The following is a 20,181-nucleotide window of genomic DNA, read 5'->3' as shown; positions in this document are numbered from 1 at the left end:
CAGACCTGGCTTATCAGAGTGGTTTGGCGTGGCAGACCTGGCTTGTCAGAGTGGTTTGGCGTGGCAGACCTGGCTTGTCACAGTGGTTTGGCGTGGCAGACCTGGCTTGTCAGAGTGGTTTGGCGTGGCAGACCTGGCTTGTCAGAGTGGTTTGGCGTGGCAGACCTGGCTTGTCACAGTGGTTTGGCGTGGCAGACCTGGCTTGTCAGAGTGGTTTGGCGTGGCAGACCTGGCTTGTCAGAGTGGTTTGGCGTGGCAGACCTGGCTTGTCAGAGTGGTTTGGCGTGGCAGACCTGGCTTGTCCAGCGAAGAGCTGCCATGTGGTGACGTGTCCCGGAGGCGTTTTGGCCGTGCTCATTTTCTGTATATAGGGAGGGGTGGGGGGAAGGGAAATTTGCCGCCCCGGGGCTAATGGGAAATACGTCCCTTTTTCCATTCATTTAGGGTAATTCGTACTAAGCAGTCTTCAGACATAAAACCCTCTAGTGCTGGAAGACACCGACTTGAATGAGCCATAATGTTTAAGGAATTGGACTGCTTAGTACTGTATATATGGAACTAGATCTCTTCTCCAGCACCAAGAAGTAGCTACACAACATAAATAGGGGCCCACATCTTACTGTACAGTATATCACTTTGTAGTTCCCTCTGCATTTTAATCAAGCAACATCAGAACCACTACATGGCCTCAGGGAATTAAGCATCACACCAGTCGCATATAAAACGAACTTCTGCTATATATAATCTCACTACTTGCTCATTGCTTCACTATAATTGTTACCATTTGATAGGGAACTCTTGTTGGATGGACCAAAGGTTTTAAGGCAACTGACTGTGAAGGCGAGGATGTAGTTGATAAGCTACGAGAAGCTATTAAGAGAAGAAATGTGAGTACAGTTCTACATTGTAATGTTTTATTATTATTATTATTATTATTATTATTTGTTTCCATACTGTATGTTGCTCTCTGTATGTTACTGTATGTGTTCTTGTTCTGCACTGTGCTACACTGTAATGCATTATTATTATTATTATGATTTGTTTCCATACTATGTTACTGTATGTGATCTTGTTCTGCACTGTGCTACATTGTAATGTTTTATTATTATTATTATTATTATTGTTATTATTTGTTTCCATACTATATGTTGCTCTCTGTATGTTACTGTATGTGTTCATGTTCTGCACTGTGCTACATTTTACTAGAATACTTTGAATTACATATATATCTCCAATCCTAGTTTATTTAGAATAAATTGATTTTTTTGTATGATTCTAATAATTCAGATTTCTATCATTTATTCATAATTGAATGCAGAATTTCTACTATAGCTGGAAAAACCTTACATGGCAGTCGTAATTAAAACATTTTCATTTAACTCTTAATATAGCCTTTATATTTTTAAGGTATGATAATAGTATATCAGAAATGCTTTTTATTAAATCAATACATTGGTTGCCTTTCTAATAAATGTTATGGCAATTGATAATATGTTTAAACTTCTATGTTAATTTTATTATTCAATATATGTATAGATAGATAATAATGAATATATATATATATATATATATATATATATATATATATATATATATATACATACACACACACACACACACACCATACATAATATTATTATTAATTATATTAATTTATAAAATATATGTATATAATATATGTTTGTATTTATTCTTGATTTATTATTTATTACACTTAATTTTAAATGTATAAGCTTTATGTATGCTAAAAGAACGTAACTTATTCATTGTATTTATTGTTATTTTAATGTCAACATTTTTTTTTAACAATGATTGGCTAACCCCAAACTTTGAGTTTATTATTTTTTATTTTGCAATTTATTCTGATGCATAATCATAGGGAGGCAGGTAAGCCTAGTTTGAAACCCAGTGCCACCTCTCCTTGTGATGTCCTTGAGCAAGTCACATATCACCTGTGCCTCAAGAACCAACTTTAGATTGTACGCTCTTTGGGACAGGGACTTATTGTGCCTGTCATTTTTTTTATTTACACATCTGTCTGCATTATCAGCACTATACAATAAAAAATATTAATATTAAAGGACTTGCTGAGAATTACTGGGTATTGTTACTGGGAATCAAACTGAGTTTTACTCCTGTAGAAGCTTACAATTGAATAATGAGACCTCTCTGCCTCCATATGCTATGTATACATTCACCTTTCCACTCTACTTTTGCTTTAAAGGAGTTTGACTTGGATATTGTAGCCATCGTTAACGACACTGTAGGAACAATGATGACGTGTGCATACGAAAACCCAGATTGTGAAATTGGTCTCATTGCAGGTAACGTCTTACATACGGTACAAAGTCAGGTTACGACTTTCTCCATGTTTGTTATTTTCAAAAGATAAATGTGATCTAATTTGTTCATTGAATTTGTATCTTTTTTTAATAAACCATTGATTTCAAGGGTCCGAACCCACAAACACTTTTAACAAAATGTATCAATACAATGGGCTTCCTTTGAAAAACGCAATTACCTTAATGTAAACGTTTTGTGTGAAAAATTATGTATTTGTATTTTTTTTTTTTTACTGGTTTCTTTTGTATTTCTAATCTTATTTGGTAGCTAGTGATGGCCTCAGATACTTTACGGGGTGAAAATGAAGTGGTAACTGAACATTTTACATGTAGATTCTCAGGGTATTTTTTAAAATGCATGAAAATCGCTGCTAAAGAAGCCTGATAAAGGAAGACAGTTTGTGGCAATAAGGATTGGGCGTTCTCGTCATATTTAATAAGAATTACATATGCAAAAATATTAGTGCTAAACTCATTTGCATGCAGTTTTAAAGCAGCATACATTGTCGACGTGTGTCAATAAATGATTGTTCTTTTAGTCTTTGAAGACCATAGGATCCTTGTCGTGTGAAAATACAGATCCGACACAGGTTTCTTGCAGTTCCAATATCTTTATTCCTGAGGCATTTTACAATCCCAACCTCCAGCCCTTAGCAGGAATGAAATGTTACATAGGTTATAGAGAGCAGAGCATTTAGTTAGCTGTTTCTTTCTGCCCTGAGGTAATTTTTCTTACAGCAAGACATGATTAAGCATTGTCTAACTACAAATTCATATCTTGTTAGTATGAACAAGTGTGTGGAAAGAAAGAATCCCTATGGTGTGGCACTAGAAGAGAGGACACCCTAATTAAAACTTAATTTTATTATATACTTGTTAAAATAAACTGTTTGGGGAAAACCACATATACAAAACAAACAAAATATAGTTAAAAGGACGGAGAGGTGTGGTAGGGTGTTTAATGGAGGAATGTTATATATATATACCTCTTAATTAAACCTTAATGAACCCTATAATAGATATAGAGACTACCCATATCAAAGAAGGGTTTGAATACTTCAAATGATATATCTCACAAATCCCCTGTAACCAATGTAATGTAAATTGGATGGGGTATACACAGTTACTTATAAGCTTGTCTGCTGGATGCAGAGTCAGATTGAAAGCAATAGTGGCTAAAATGAAGCAACCATAAGCACATCTGGCAATATAAATACATCAAGCCTATTGCTGAACAAGTTATGATAGCTGTAGAGATAGGAGAGACTAACCCTAAGGTCTGAGTGCTCTTGCTGCCCACGGACGCAGTCTGCGAAGCACTCAGACGGTACACAGCCCACACCTCACCGATGAGCCGACGTCACGTGAAGGTGACGTCAGACGTACCCTACGTACGTTTCACCGTAACTGGCTTCATCGGGGGCCCCGGTGAAACGTACGTAGGGTACATCTGACGTCACCGTCACGTGACGTCGGCTCATCGGTGAGGTGTGGGCTGTGTACCGTCTGAGTGCTTCGCAGACTGCGTCCGTGGGCAGCAAGAGCACTCAGACCTTAGGGTTAGTCTCTCCTATCTCTACAGCTATCATAACTTGTTCAGCAATAGGCTTGATGTGTTTATATTGCCAGATGTGCTTATGGTTGCTTCACTTTAGCCACTATTGCTTTCAATCTGACTCTGCATCCAGCAGACAAGCTTATAAGTAACTGTGTATACCCCATCCAATTTACATTACATTGGTTACAGGGGATTTGTGAGATATATCATTTGAAGTATTCAAACCCTTCTTTGATATAGAGACTACCCATATCTATTATAGGGTTCATTAAGGTTTAATTAAGAGGTATATATAACATTCCTCCATTAAACACCCTACCACACCTCTCCGTGCTTTTAACTATATTTTGTTTGTTTTGTATATGTGGTTTTCCCCAAACAGTTTATTTTAACAAGTATATAATAAAATTAAGTTTTAATTAGGGTGTCCTCTCTTCTAGTGCCACACCATAGGGATTCTTTCTTTCCACACACTTGCTAATGCCTTATTCCCTGTGAGCACCACCCTCCCGCTCACTGTTTGGCTACCTTCCCTCTTTTTGCTTGAGCAGAATAAATTCTGCAGTCTTCATCTGTATGCAGATCCCCTTTGTCTATATAATTACTTGTTAGTATGAAGTTGCATTTGTTATCATAGCATATATTGACCATGGAGTCCTGTTTAGTTAACTGGTTCATTGCCAGTGAGTCCTACTTGTTTGCAGTAAAGGTCAAGACACGAGACTACTTCTTGAAAACATTATTATTTACATTTTTTGCCATGACTCTGACAATTATTGTTTGAGTTCATATTAATTTGTAATAAATCGCAATCGAGTTCATATTAATTTGTAATAAATCCAACCTAAAGAGGCAATCCAAAGTGCATTTTTTTTTACACAGGATTTAAGCAGGGGGTTATCCGGGGCTGAACCCCATTAATTCCAGCTCTGGGGGCCCCCTACTTCCCGAGATGCAGACCTCTGTAGGGGGTGCCAGTAGCCGCTCTGGCTGGGTAGCAGTGTTCATATTATGGACGCTTTTCAAAGCTTCCGCGCCCTACAGGCAAATAGGAAGCGGTGATGTCCTCCTTAGCAACTTCCTATTGATCCACGTGACGCAGAATTTTAAAAAACAGAGTGATACCAGCAACCCCTTCGGAGGTTAGTATCTCTGAGAGCAGGGGGTTCCTGAAGCGGAAATGAATGGGGTTTCGCGATAAGTGTTTGGATTGCCGCTTTAACTGCATTGAAAAGTGAGACTATACAGACTTACAGCTATACTGAATATGACCTATAGGTAGTGGTAGTGATGCACCAAGTCATACAATAGTGTTCAGTGTTCAGTGTTTATCGTATATTGGCACCTATTCAATATGGTATGATGCCTCTTTCCTGTGCTGCAGAACAGATCAGATCCATTCACATAAATGGAACTCAAATCTGATCCAGCAAAGTGAAGCAGCTTCATAGCATATTAAATAATGGTCATTGTTCCTGAAAAGCCCAACATTCCCTTTATGGTACACAATAAATACAGATACAGATGTTCGTTATTTCCCCTTAATTATGAATAAGTAGAGGCAGGGCCTTAGGATTTGATGAGTACAGTATAGGTTCCAGCAGGTGGCAGTAGTGCATACGTTAGTAGCAGATCTGCAGGGGTATTCTGCTGAGGTATTCAGCTAAAATGAGCATTTGGTATAGAAGTATAGACCATAAAAGAAGGGTGGGATATAAGTTTATTTGGGGTGGGGGTATGTAGATGTCTTTGCCTTTGTATAGAATAGTCCATTTCAGAGCTACATATCCTGGAATTACTTTCCCTTGGAACAAAGTGTCCTCATGTACCATCTTGTATCTGGCCTCCCTGCTTCCCAGCTCTCTCTGTTAGTCAGATGCTGCTGCTCGAATCATCTCCTGCTCTTCTAGGCACTTAACTGCTTCCAACCTCCTATGGAACGATCTTCCACTCAATATTCGTCGCACACCTTCACTTTCCACATTCAAAATCCACCCGAAGATCCCGCTCATTAAACGTTTTACGTTTACGCCTCTGCTACGAACTCCAGGCGCACGTGACCTCCCCTGCCCTCTAATAATGCACTTTTTACTACAAATGTGTCTGCAAGCCTCCCAACATTACACTTAGATTGTAAGCTCTTTGGGCAGGGTGTTCTTTGGCCTTATGTTGTCATTTACCTGTTGCGCGTATTCCCATAGTTTGTCATGTACATTTACCTCCTATTGTAATGTTGTAAAGCGCAGCGTACATGGTTGGTGCTACATAAATAACATTATACATACATGCATGCACACTTATACAAACCAAAATGACAATGACTTCATCAGTCTGCAGTTTCTTTCTCTGTTCCTCTGATGAAGCAGAAGAGCCCAGAAAGCATTAGACTTACAGCTAGAGCAGTGTTTCAACCAGGGTTCTGTGGGCATCCCTAAAGGGTTATGTAGCCAGCACTAGTTTTCTGGCTACCAGTCTGCCCTCCTGGCAGTAAGTCCTGGTAAGAACAGGCTGCCAGTAGTAATCATGGGGTTTCCCGACTCCCTGCAGTGCCCTTGAGTGACGGAGAGGCGGTGTCAGCTAGGCCTGAGTATACTCAATCAGGGGTCAGACCTAGTGACCTCCTCCTGGCTGTACTTAAGGGGATTGCCTCCCAAATTCTGTAGGTGTTCCTCTCCCCACTGAGAGAGGCAGGTCACACAGCAGAGTGTCTGAGATTGGGGCCTTCTCTGTTCCTCTTCCCCTTGGGGGAGAGAGTGTGCACCTATACCCTGGCTCTTGATAGAGGGGCTTGGGAGAGCCAAATACAGAAGAATTTACATCTGATCTCACGCATGCTACTAGAGTGGGTTTGGGTTCCGCAAAATGTCATAACATAATTATAGGGTTCCTTAATAGAAAAAAAGTTTACAAACATCAGTCTTCCTAGAATTTATTACAAATGGCCGTATTGAAAGGGCCATGTGACTGGGTGCATTGACTTTGAATGCTTAGCGATTGTCTGGGAAGCTTGCCAATGCTCCCAACATTTTGTACAGAAACAAAAAGGCAAATTTTGCCTGGTTTGCCGACTACGCACATCTATATTCAGCAGATTTATCAAGGAAAAAACCATTGTAACCAATGGAAATTATTTTATTAATCTGGTGTAGATTATTGCATTATTTTGTAGTAGTGTTGTAGCAGAGAGACCACCAAAGTATATTTAAATAAGTAATTGCACTCCACTGATCCAGTGGAGCCGTGAACGTGATCACCCCCTGGACAACAAGCAGAATGTATACGACGTTGCTTGAACATCACAAGGACCCCCGGAGTGTTGTTCTGTACAACATTAAGGGAACGTCATAAGTGCACCCTAAGGGTTAATGAATAACCCCCAATGAATTTAATACAGGACATATTGAATAGGGGCCTTTGACCCCATAGAAACTTGGGAAAGGTTGAGGCTTCAATGTTATAGAAGACAATGAATAAATATGTTACTTTGTGCAGCCTATGTAGGGCATTGGATTTATTGATGACATTCATTGAATTCTTTTCACCAGGAACTGGAAGCAATGTTTGTTATATGGAAGAAATGAAAAACATTGAAATTGTGGATGGAAATGAGGGACAAATGTGCATCAACACAGAATGGGGAGGTTTCGGAGACAACGGCTGTCTGGATGACTTTCGAACAAAATACGACATAGATGTGGATGGAAAATCTTTAAATCCCGGGAAACAGAGGTAAAACTCATTCATAGATTGCCAAATTGATCAGCAGTAACAGAGTTAAGGAAAGGATGTGGTCTATAGTAGTGTCTTCACAATGTGCCCAGTAATCATTTTAAAGGCTAAACCAGTTGGTCTGGAAAATGTCTGGGAATATTGTTCATTGACACTTGAGAATTTGTTTTAGTTCCCTTATCTTCTGCCTTTTGTTGGTCTTACTGCATGGCAAGTACCCTGCACACATCATAAGTGCAGCAAATCAGATGCATTGAAGATAAAGCTACCGAGTGCCCTGGCTTATCTGGGATAGTCCCGCTTTGCACAGGTCTGTAGGGAAACGCAAAAAGGTCCATGCTAACTGTAGACAGTTTAAAGGGGCAATCCCTCCAAAGACCAAAGTAAACAAGTGCCAGTGACATGTTAAATGGAACATGCACAAACCCTGCAAGACTGATATGTATTTAACTATGTAATTTGTCATATTGGATGTAGCATGGGGAATTTTAATCTTGACATGTTAAAGGGGTCTCACCTAGGTAATTGAAACCCCTTTTACTTAAATCTGACACCTATAAGTATTTTTTACCTATTTTTTATAAAGTTAGACTTGGGCGAGGTTTGATTCCCCCTGGCTGCTCACGTTTGTGTTATGTTACTGTGGGTTCAGCAAGTGCTTGTACAGCCAGAGTGCGCCCCCCCCCCACCCCCCTCCCTCTTGATTATTGGTTTTCTAATAAGATCAGAGTGCGATAAGGGTAAAGAAAACACTTGATTGACAAACACTCCCCCATTCAGAAACCCTTAAGAAATTCAACTGGCCAACTACATGGGATTGAACATTTTAAGGCAACAAAGTGATCTCTCAGTGCCACTTATAAACCAGCTACAAGTAGATGTAGTTGGTTCTTCTCATGTACATGTTCATATCGCACTAGTTGATTGTTATGGGACTGGGAAGCATACTGTACCTGCAATGCACACGCTATCCTATGGAGCCTCCTCTGGTAGCAATGGGAAAAATCTACTTTATATTAGATTTATTCTAGAAATAAAAATGGTTGAAAATGAATCCTATTTTATTGCTTAGCCCTGCATCTAAAGCAGCAATTCCCTCAAACATATAAATATACATTTGCCTGAACTAAAGTGTCTCTCTAAAGGGAACCACACCATACATGTACGTTAGTGCAGCTTGGGCACTAATTCATGGAAATGCCCCGTGACTTGAATGGGAGTTTCCGTGTGTTAGTGCTTGTATCACCAATAACGCACTTAAGACCATAACACCCTAAATTCTGCCATTGGGAATATCTCTACTTCATTAAATATTGTGGTCAATACATTTTTATGTATTTTGCACCAATATATACAGTGCTTTTCAAATGAGACAATAGATTACAGGGATTCAAAATATAAAAATCTAGTTAAAGGAATTCTTGCGTGAGCGTGTAATCTAGACCAGGGGTGCGCAAACTTTTGTTGCTGCGCCCCCCTGCCTGCTCTCCCCCAGTGCTCGCACCCGCCCTTACCTTAGTGCAGCGTCATGTGACGTCACATGACCCGCGGTGCCATGGCGCCACGTCCCGAAGCCAGCTGAATCTTGGTAAGTTGAGTTGCAGAGGCCTCACGTGGTGCCCCGCCATTTAATTTAAATGCCTTGGGGAAGAGTCTGGATTCTCTGAAACTGCCGCGCCCCCTCCCCCCCCCCCCCCCAAAAAAAATCTCGCACCCCCCAGTTTGCGCACCCCTGGTCCAGACGGTGTGCTGTGAGAGTTAAAGGGAGTTGTGGAACAAACGCTAATATATTTCTGCAAGTAATGCAATGATTATTCGGGGGTCATTTATCAAAGGCTCCCATCTGCAAAACTGGTGCATAAAATAAATCACGTTTACAGTATAAAACAAAAAACTTCTTGGGTTAAATGGGAATGTTTTTCCCTGTTTAATCTGGTGCCATTTTTCTGCCCCATTTGTGCAGCTGGAACACTGCTAAATAACCCTCTACAGCAGAAGTGGCCACCTGCAGTCCTCAAAGGCCATCAACAGGTCAGGTTTGAAGGATATCCCTACTTCAGAACAGGTGGCTCAATCAGTGTCTCACTCAGAATGACTGAGCCACCTGTGCTGAAGCAGGGATATCCCCAATGCCTGGCCTGCTGGTTGCTCTTGAGGACTATGGAACACAAGAAAAATGGGGGAGCACAATGTGAGGGAGGATAAGTAGGTGGTATGTCTTCTTTGACTGGTGATCAATGTGGTAAAAACACCTCTATTGAAACATCAGTATATGAAATAGACTCTGTGGATGGGAGGTGAACATACAATGGTGTGTGTATGAAGGTGGAAAAAATAAAATAAGTAAGTAACTTACACGGCCTTGTGTAAGTTCTATCACATCAAGGTTTCTTTAGCTTCCGGACCTTCTTTGGGGTGTGGATCTTCCCTCTTGAGGACTGCAGTTGGCCACGCCTGCTCTACATGTTAATCATTAGCAGCAAGACAACATATTGAGGGACAGGTTGTATCTATCACGTAAGGAATGTTGTGACTACCAAAGAGTCATTACTATTCTAATTGAGTCTTACAAACAAGGCATAACAATGAAGGTCGATTAGACTTCTGACTAGGGGAACCCTGTTTGTTGTCTATACAGCTCCCTTGGCTACCAGGTACTATAAACAGAGATATTGCTGATGGGACACGCCCCGGGGAACTCCCTTTAGATTCGCAATAAACGGTTATTTTCTTTTCCCGGTTGCTGCCGACCCATTTGTCCCAATTTCTTGGTATATTTTGTTTTCATTTCATAACACACTTTATTTTTCAGTTTTCAAAAAAATTTAAAAAAGGGGTACAGAACAGAAAATGCGGGACGGGGTACAGACAATAAAAAACAAACAATGACATGGATGCAAATTAAAACATTGTGGGGTGGTGGGGAGGGCTCGAATAATATAATACAATAAAAGGAATAGGGGGGTGGGAGGGGGAATCTTTGTGCAGCTCTGCAACCGATATAGCCGCCAACCTAGGCGTGGTAACAGCCTACTACCAGCAGAGGTATTTGTGTATGTAGAGGAGCAATCCTGGGGGCCCCCTGCTTCCGGACGTACTTGCCTCTGTGCGGTGTGCCTGCAGCCGCTCCGCACGGTTACCAGGGTTCACATTATTGTGGCGTTTCAAAGCTCCCCTGCCCTGCGGGCCAATAGGAAGCCGTGACATCATCAGGTTCAGCTTCCTATTGGCCCTTGTGACGCGGAAGCTTTAAACTCTAAAACCCAGCTTGCTTAGACGGAGCGTATACCGGCACCTCCTATTACTGAAATGATTGGGATTCCGCTCCGGAGACGCCCCGCTTCAATTCTGTTCTTAATTTTTTTTTTTTTAAATAAATGTAAAAAAAACGCTTTGATTGTTTCTTTAAGACAAATGCATTTATTGTAGGTTGTGATAACTGTTTAAACAGGAGAGTTAGTCATAGATTAAATTAGAATATATGAGTCTTTTCTTCAAGTTTGTTTTTTCTAACAAATGTAATAGGAATTTTAAAATGTTTGACATTTTCTTTACAGGTATAGGTATCCTCCCATAAAAGTAGATATATTTAACTTCTACATCTCTACCACAACCTATCTACAAATGCAATATGTACATGTGTAGTTTAACAAACAACATACATCTAATAGGGTTTAAAAAATATAACATCCTTTTACAGAAATATATATCTCAGTCCATAAAAATAGTAGGATTTCTATCTGCAGATCTTTACCCCAAATGCAATTTTGCAGAAACTAAGAAATGTTTTGATAGCAATCTAATGTGTCACCCCAAACACATTTATTTATCAAATGCGGACTCTGAGATTTCAGTTGTAAAAACAGTTTCCCACTGGATTTATTCAGTAGACGCAGACACTTTTTGTTTTGTGGGTTTAAAAAAATCATATTGGTTATGTGGCCTCGAATGGCAACATTTCACTATTTTTGCCATATTAGAAAAAAAAAAGGAAATGCCACACTTTTTTTTTTTTTTCACATTAAAATACACAATTTCCAAAAAGTTTGACATTTCTGACAATGTCACCGTCAGGATGAACCTGGTAAAATACCATTGTCATATGTGTCCTTGTGACCCCTGGGCAAGTCACTTTATCTCTCTGTGCCACAAGCACCAAAATTAGACTGTAAGCTCTACGGGGCAGGACTCGTGCCTGCACAAATGTACAGTGCTGTTTACACTACGTGCTATGTAAGAAACAAATATTATGATATTTTTTTATATTTAAATTACAATGAATTCAGTTTAAAATGAAGGATGCAGCAGAAAAATAATCGATCTTCTTTATAAATGTGTGAAACTCTCCGTAGTGCATGCGCGAACATTTGGGCATCTTTCCCCCAAATTAAATTCCCTGTGAACCGTTTCCCCAAGCCTCAAAGGGTTAATAATGTCGCAAATAAGTAAGATTTAAAATCTCGCCTGGTTCTCGACTAACTCTCCCAGTTAGCGCTCCAGCTCCGTCCGTCATAATAATCTTCCAAAGCGTTCTGGGTTATTTAACAAAAATACAATGTTTCAGCAAATGATTCATTTTCGTTTAGATATGAGAAGATGACCAGTGGAATGTACCTGGGAGAAATAGTAAGGCAGATTCTTATCGACCTCACCAAACGTGGCTTGCTGTTCCGTGGACACATTTCTGAAAGACTGAGGACAAAAGGAATATTTGAAACCAAATTTTTGTCTCAGATTGAAAGGTAACAGTTACATGGAAGGGGCCGTCACACGTCATGGGACCAAACTAATATTGATGTCATTGTTTTGTATTAAAGTATGTTTGTTTGTTGTTACTATGTGTTAATAGTCATAATGAGTAGTTTGCCAGCAAAGGGGAAAACAAACAATTTAACCTGTAAATTCAAGGATTTACCAGCAGATTCATTATCAAATGAGATTAGATAAAGTTTGTGAATCCCTCCAAAGTGTTTGTTTACCATGGAAATGTTACTAGCTTAAAATGTATTTTAAAATATTTATACTTTAAAAAAATAATTTTTTAAAGGTGGCAATCACCTATATTTACCGTATTAAGCATAACACTGCCGTTAGTTTATTGCAGCCCTTGTGGGTGTCTCACATTGTAATAACAGTTTGTGAGGCTGTAGATTAATATGAATAGTCAGACCTGGGATAGCTACGACGTAGACTATCAGTAGACATTTCCCTTTGCATTTGTTTTACCTTTGCTGAACCAGAAGATTGAATGGAATATGTGCTGTTTGCACACCCGGCCTTTTCTGGAGTCCCCCGTTCTATGTTTCTTTAATTTATTTAGTAGATGTTACAGTGCCCTTATCTGGGGTGCTCAACTCCAGTCCTCAAGACCCCCCTACAGGTCAGGTTTTATGGATATCCCAGCTTCAGCACAGGTGGCTCAATCAGTCCCTGCTTCAGCAAAGGTGGCTCAGTCAAAGTCCCACAAATGGCATGTTTTGTCCTTACAAACTCTTCAGTTTGGGTGTGGTCACTGATTCTGTGTTGTGAAGTTGTAGTGGTACCACAAGCCACTAACAATGAGGTCATGTCAGTAGGTGATAAAGTCGTACGCCACCTTTAAGGTGACGGAGAAAACCAACGCTGAAAACAGTCAAGAAAAGTAACACTCGCGGCACCTATTTTACTATTTAGAACTGCGCTAATAAGCAAAGGTATCTCCGCCCACGTGCTCCATACATTCCTCACCTCGTCGCAGACACCCGAAAATAACGCAACTAAGATTAATACATAATGTTGCCTGGCGCAGGTATATTCAGTGGGAGTTGCGACAAAATAATAACTTTGTGTCAATATTTCATACATAGAGCCCTCTATCTTTGTATGCGGTCTTTTTTGGTCATAATAATACCTACAATAACCTCATTGTGCTTTAACAAATATATATATACAGGACATTTAATTAATATATATATTATATATATATATATTAATTAAATGTCCTGTTTGTATTTTAACTCCTTTTATCTTACACAGTGATCGCCTAGCTCTTCTTCAGGTCAGAAAGATTCTGCAGCAGCTTGGCTTGGACAGCACCTGTGATGACAGTATCATCGTGAAGGAGGTCTGTGGGGCTGTGTCACAGAGAGCCGCCAAGCTGTGTGGAGCAGGGATGGCTGCTGTTGTGGATAAGATAAGAGAGAACAGAGGGCTGGACCAGCTAAAGATCACCGTTAGTGTTGATGGAACTTTGTACAAGCTCCATCCGCAGTAAGTCAGCAGGACACGGAATACATTTGTACGCTAAGCAGTACGCAATAGTCATTTTATGTTGTGCCAACAAGTATAGACCATACAAGTTTAAAGCAGCAATTTGTGTTGCTCTTTTTTTTAATTAACTATCTCAATCAGGGGGTCCCCCATGAACCATGCTACTTACTGTGCCGAGGAACCCCCAGCTCTCAAGGGATTTGGGCCCACTTTTACTAAACTGTGCTAAATCGTACGGCACCTTACAGTCCATTCAAGCAAATAGATTTTAAGGGGGCTTATGGTATAGAATCACGTAATAAATAGGGGAGAAAAAATATGGCCACCAGGTTAGGTCTCACCAAGGTAACAAGTGTAAAGAAAAAAAACACGCCACATCTCAGGAGCCAGTGGGAAGAGAGGTCTGTGGGAGTTGTTTTATTAAGGTCTCCCAGCTGCAAAACCCAGGGCGAAAACAACGGCACCAGATTTATCAAGAACAAACATTCACAGCTGAAACACAGAGAACATTCCTAATAAATCTAGTGCTGAATCGTCCCCTAGTTTTCCAGCCGGGAAATTGTGATACATAATTCTGTACGCATGTAGGGAAATCTGGTTTAAAACAAAATTGCCCAACATGTAGTACATTTTACAAAAAAGTTCTATTACTTTCAGAAATTGATTTACCTGATACAATTTTGTTGCCCACAACTTGCACCGGTTTTGCATTTATATGTTTATTAAAGTCTTCCAGCTGCCATACTGGGGGCAAAATGAATCCTAAAAACAGCACGCCGTTTCATCAATAACGCAAAATCCCACCAGAAACAAATAAGGTTCACTATGGGATTTGGAGTCAGGTCATTAGCATCTGGTCTAAAATGAAGCTAATTAGGTCATAATTGTGGTCGATAATATTGGACTGGGCGTCACAATTACATGTGCGTTAAATTTGTGTGTATTTGTACATCAGACGGTCCCCTTCACCTGATCCTAGAGCAGGGGTGCGCAAACTTTCTTTTGTTTGCGCCCCCCCTGCCTGCTATCCCCCCCTGCTCGTGCCCCTCCCCCCCCTTTACCTTTCCTCCGGCATCGGCGGCATCATTGATGTCACAATGTCATGTGACAACGTGTTGCCATTTGACCCCGTGGTGTCATTCGACTCCGCATTGTCATGGCGACGCTTCGCCGGAGAGAAGGTAAGAGACATACATAGGCCTCACACGCTCCCCCGGTATTTTATTCAAATGTTGTGGGGAAGAGTGCGGGGCCTCTGTAAGCGCCCCGCCTCCCCGCCCCCAGTTTGCGCACCCCTGTCCTAATGCACAGACAGGTAGCACTGACAGGAGTTTAGTAATAGAAGGGATAAAGTAGCTGTAGTATTGATCTTGGTCACTATATCAGCGTGAATAAGATCTATGGTTTCCAGGATAATAGTAGGTGTTAGACGTTAACTGCTCATGAGCCCGGGGCAAACAAACCCGAGCCCTATAAATTATTTGCCTTCTTCTCTCGCCTCTTGGTCTATTGCCTTGCAAAGCATTCTGTGCCAGGTAGTGCGTGTGCATCAATAGAGCAGTGAAAGCAGCCACGGGTCGTGAAAATCCATGATAACATTCATTGGCATTCACGGTGCTGAATCAGAGATATCCTAAAAACCTGACCTGTTGGTGACCATTGAGGACTGGAGTTGGCCACTCCTGTTATAGTGGGTTCTGATTTCCACTGGGTCCACATAGGAACACAATTAAGAAGCCTTCTTAAATTAACAACAGCCGATAAAATGACTAAAATTGACTGCAAATGGAAGACAGATACTATGTAATGGATGTAGGCCCATGCAGAAACTCCTTTAAATAAATTAGAAATAGGCACACCCACACTCCGCAGGATGTAATGTTACTGACCCAAGCGCAAAATTACACTTGCTTTTTGTTTTTTGCCAACTACTGTGTGTGTCAATGATTTACTGTGTAAATATATTATATACCAGGGGTAGTCAACTCTAGTCCTCACTGCTTCAGCACAGGTGGCTCAATCAGTGACTGAGCCCCCTGTGCTGAAGCAGGGCTATCCTGAATACCTACCCTGTTGGTAGCTCTTGAAGACTGGAGTTGGCTACCCCTGTTATATACTAGGTTAGTGCTACGACTCTTGTTTGTCATCTCTAAATCGGCTTCTGGCCACTAAATCTGGTGTAATTCTTCTGCGCTGGTTTTGCCGTTAGTCTGCTGCAAGATTGGAGCAAAAACAGCACCAGATTTATGATGAACCTCACTACAATTATTTATTTCATAAATCCGGTGTAGTTTTGTTGCCCAGACTTTGATACATAGACACATTGGTTGAGTTATATATATATATATAAATACCTGTTCACTGAAGTGTGATTACAGATTATAACCTGGCTCATAATTTTTATTTATTTATTTTTTAAGTTTTTCGAGGATCTTGCGGGAAACGGTGAACACGTTGTCCCCCGAATGTGACGTGACGTTTATGCTGTCGGAGGACGGGAGTGGGAAAGGTGCCGCCCTCATCACTGCAGTGGCAAAAAGATTGCACAGCCATGGAGAAGAAGACGTCAATTAGAAGTGCATGATGTCGATACGAGAATAATGTTTCAAAAACGACTTTAGCCGTTTATAGGGGAAATGTATCCGGGGGCGCTGCAGGGGTCTGCTTATCAACGCTTCGTGACTGAAAAACTGGGGCAAAAAACTGGACCAAATTTATTAAGGAACATTATTCCTATTTAACTCAATGGGGGTCATCATGGGTGTCCCAGCTGTAAAACTGGGGCAAAGGGACCGCACCAGATTTATTGCAGAAAACTATCCCTGTTGAAACCAATGGGATTTTTATGTCAGCTAAATCTGGTGCTGTTTTTTCTCTAGTTATGCCCTGGACTTGAAGCTGGGATATATTGATAAATGACCACCATGGCAGTTTTTCTTTAATACGTTTGGTGCAATGCTGTTGCACTAGATTTCCCCCAGTTTTGCAGGGGATTTTTGTAAATAAGACCCCCCTCCCACCCCCATTAACACTTTTTGTTGCAAAAACTGCATTGGATGTATAAAAGAAAACAAGCACATTCCTTATAACGGGATATGTTTCTCTCACACATCTGGAATGTTGTTTAAATGAAGGGAATATTCTATTCTTGTAATAAGCAAGGTTTGTAAGTATTTATATTTTTTAAATTGCACTGTGTACTACGATATACAAAACAAAAATGCATTGGCAACAATGCTGTAAATTGTAATCTAAACACTAAATGCTGTCTTCATGTTAAATCCACTTCTGGTGTTATGCCCTATTATATTACGGTTACCTTGTATTTTCCCGGACATGTCCGGCTTCTTGATTGAAGGTCGCCGCCCGGGAGGAATGTTCAAATAAGTAAAAGTGTCCGGGAACCCCGGCCACGCATGCACAAACTAAAGTCTACCGATCATGCGCGGCGGCTATAACTCACGCATGCGCGGCCGGCTATAACTCACGCATGCGCGGCCGGCTATAACTCACGCATGCGCGACCGATCATGCGCGGCGGCTATAACTCACGCATGCGCGGCCGACTTTAACTCGCGCATGCGCGGTCAACCATTTGGTATCCTCTTTTTTTTTTTTTTTTTACTATGGACTTATGGTAACCCTAAATAAAGTCTCTGAGCAGGGATTTCCACCTGGGTGTGTGTTGGTGTGTGGTAGAGAACATAAAAACACTCCGCAATGCATGTAGTAGCTGTCATACAACGATCAACACAAGTCCCAATTAATGGGGCCATCTGGTTGACAAACTACTCAGCATCAGAATTATCCACGAAAAAGTCCCAATTGGTCTCAGTAGAAATGTTTTTCCTTGATAAAGCAATAAATAAATGTGCGTGCGTCTGCATGTGCGTCTGCGTGTGTGTCTGCGTGTGTCTGCGTGCGTGTCTGCGTGTGTCTGCGTGTATGTCTGCGTGCGTCTGCGTGTGTGTCTGCGTGCGTCTGCGTGTGTGTCTGCGTGTGTGTCTGCGTGCGTGTCTGCGTGCGTGTCTGCGTGCGTGTCTGCGTGCGTGTCTGCGTGCGTGTCTGCGTGCGTGTCTGCGTGCGTCTGCGTGCGTGTCTGCGTGCGTGTCTGCGTGCGTGTCTGCGTGCGTGTCTGCGTGTGCGTCTGCGTGTGTGTCTGCGTGCGTCTGCGTGTGTGTCTTGGTTCTGAAAAGATGCATCAAATCTCCTGAGTTTTAACGCTTCAATCTCCTTTCCATTTTCAGGAGGTTTTGCATGGACCAAACCTGTCGTTTCAATGTATTTCTCGCCAATAATTTGACACAATAATTTAGCTGTTTTTTCCTTTGCCCCTTTGCCTGCAGTGATACCTAGCAACTGAGTGGTCTATGTACTAGCAGGGGATAGCCAACTCCAGTCCTCGAGCTACCAACAGGTCTGGTTTTCTGGATATCCTTGCTTCAGCACAAGTGGCTCAGTCAAAGATTGAGCCACTGATTGAGCCATCTGTGCTGATGCAGGGACTGATGGATCCACCTGTGCTGAAGCAGGGATATCCAGAAAACCTGACCTGTTGGTAGCTCTTGAGGACTAGAGTTGGCCACCCCTGTACTAAAGACTGGCTGCAATGCTCGTGCAAAGCACTGCACTATATGCATCAATCAACCAAAATCCAATTGAAAGTAGTGGAATTGGTTCCCTTTAATAAATCTCGTGCAATTTGTTTGCATTTGATGTGGCCCCAGTTTTGCAGCCAGGAGACTCTCGTAAATTAACCCATTGGTCTCCATAATCTCAAGATGTACGTGTGCGCTGATGCAGTTTCGTCATCAAATGAGCATTTTAATTCTGCCTGAAACGCGACATATTTATGATGTGTATTTCTACTGTTGCGCAATTTCTGCGCTTAAACCCCCCCCCAAAACTCTTTGATATAGCACCTATACAGGTGCGAAACGCGTCAGGACTTGTGACCTACTTATGCATGTTTATTCCTGATTTAAATTCTTCTTTAAATATCTTCAACTCACGCCCTGCACTTCAATTTTAATTCTATCGTTGGGCACCGCCATTTTGTCTTCATCTCGCTTGCTAAAAAAAACAAAAAGCCTTGCGCCACGTTAAGGTGACGGAGAAAACGAACGCCCTAACTCCTCCCACTGGATCCATCAATTCTTCATCTCATCGCAGGCAGACACAGACATTCCCGAAAATGGCATAGGCAACTTTGAATCTTACTGTGAGCTTCATGTGACCTTAAAGAGCTAACTTTATATCCATATTGTTTAAGCACAAAAATGACATTCTAAGCTCTGCTTGTGCCTGGAAATTGAATGTACACCAAATCACTATCCTGCCCCCCTCACTAAATATGTTCCAGATATAATTAGAGGCGTTGTGGGTGATGTGGCTTTGTCATAAACATCTATGGCTCAGATTCACTAGGCTCCATTAGCCTATTAAACATGACATTAACCTACTGTAAATGAACGCCCAGTAATTATAACACCGTATAACATTACGTGAACACTACTAGCATTATGTAAAACCAATTTCTCTCCCTCTCATCTTTAGCAAAAAGCCCTATTTTAGGGTCTAGATGGGAGTAACACCAACATGTAAAATAATGTCACGTCATCTGAAGATAACACAACGTCGTCCTAAAATAATGTGACGCTTACGGCAAAGAGCTCAGTTACGGCTGTTACTTTGTTTCTTACAGCTCTCTTAATGAACAAGACGTTAACTCAGGGAAAATACGGTCCGTTCCTCGTCTTGGGTAACGTCACGTTATTCGCCCTGACTGAACGGAGCTTTGTGAATCCGGGCCTAATTTTCTACGCTGCATAGCGTAGAAAGACATTCTGATCCTGATCCGTTCATCCTGATGAAAGGTCCATATGGGACCTGAAACGTTGACTTTCCACTGTTCTTGGCTGTCACATTAAATGGAGAACTTCATTATGAACTTGTGAGTCGATCTCTACTTTGTACCTCTGTCCCAGAGAAGACCTGCACTTTGAAGAATTTGTTTAGAATAAAAAGAGGTGACACATTAATGGGAAGAATCCATCTGTGATTATATTTATGGGATAAACCAAGATGATGCACGAAAACACAACATAAATAGCATGTTTTTACATGGTAGGACACTTATACAAAGTAGCGTTCGGCTCCAGAATGAGATTAGAGCCTCTAAATAACAATATACTACAAATACCAGAAGCTGGCCGTGAATTTTGTTGTTATAAAATGTATTCACAGCTAGGCTGAAATTTGGATCATTTGCAAGGTCATTTATTTTATACAAAAGGAAAATGCC

At 41.1% G+C, this 20,181-nt stretch overlaps 1 protein-coding gene across 2 annotated transcripts in view; it reads left to right on the top strand.

The window, feature by feature from the left end:
* LOC142501262 (hexokinase HKDC1-like) overlaps nucleotides 1-19,827 on the top strand; it is a 54,703-nt gene extending 34,876 nt beyond the window's left edge. For both annotated transcript variants that reach the window (XM_075610908.1, XM_075610909.1), the window contains 6 exons: nucleotides 792-887; nucleotides 2,225-2,324; nucleotides 7,446-7,629; nucleotides 12,216-12,371; nucleotides 13,645-13,878; nucleotides 16,299-19,827. In XM_075610908.1, coding sequence (XP_075467023.1) covers nucleotides 792-887; nucleotides 2,225-2,324; nucleotides 7,446-7,629; nucleotides 12,216-12,371; nucleotides 13,645-13,878; nucleotides 16,299-16,452 — 924 coding nt within the window. In that variant the 3' untranslated portion in view covers nucleotides 16,453-19,827. The remainder of the gene's footprint in view (nucleotides 1-791; nucleotides 888-2,224; nucleotides 2,325-7,445; nucleotides 7,630-12,215; nucleotides 12,372-13,644; nucleotides 13,879-16,298) is intronic.
* Nucleotides 19,828-20,181: the final 354 nt, after the last annotated feature.

The sequence above is a fragment of the Ascaphus truei genome, chromosome 8 (assembly GCF_040206685.1).
Source record: "Ascaphus truei isolate aAscTru1 chromosome 8, aAscTru1.hap1, whole genome shotgun sequence".
Taxonomy (NCBI): domain Eukaryota; kingdom Metazoa; phylum Chordata; class Amphibia; order Anura; family Ascaphidae; genus Ascaphus; species Ascaphus truei.
Note: the sequence above shows the minus strand (reverse complement) of the source record. Positions and strands in the feature narration are given on the sequence as shown.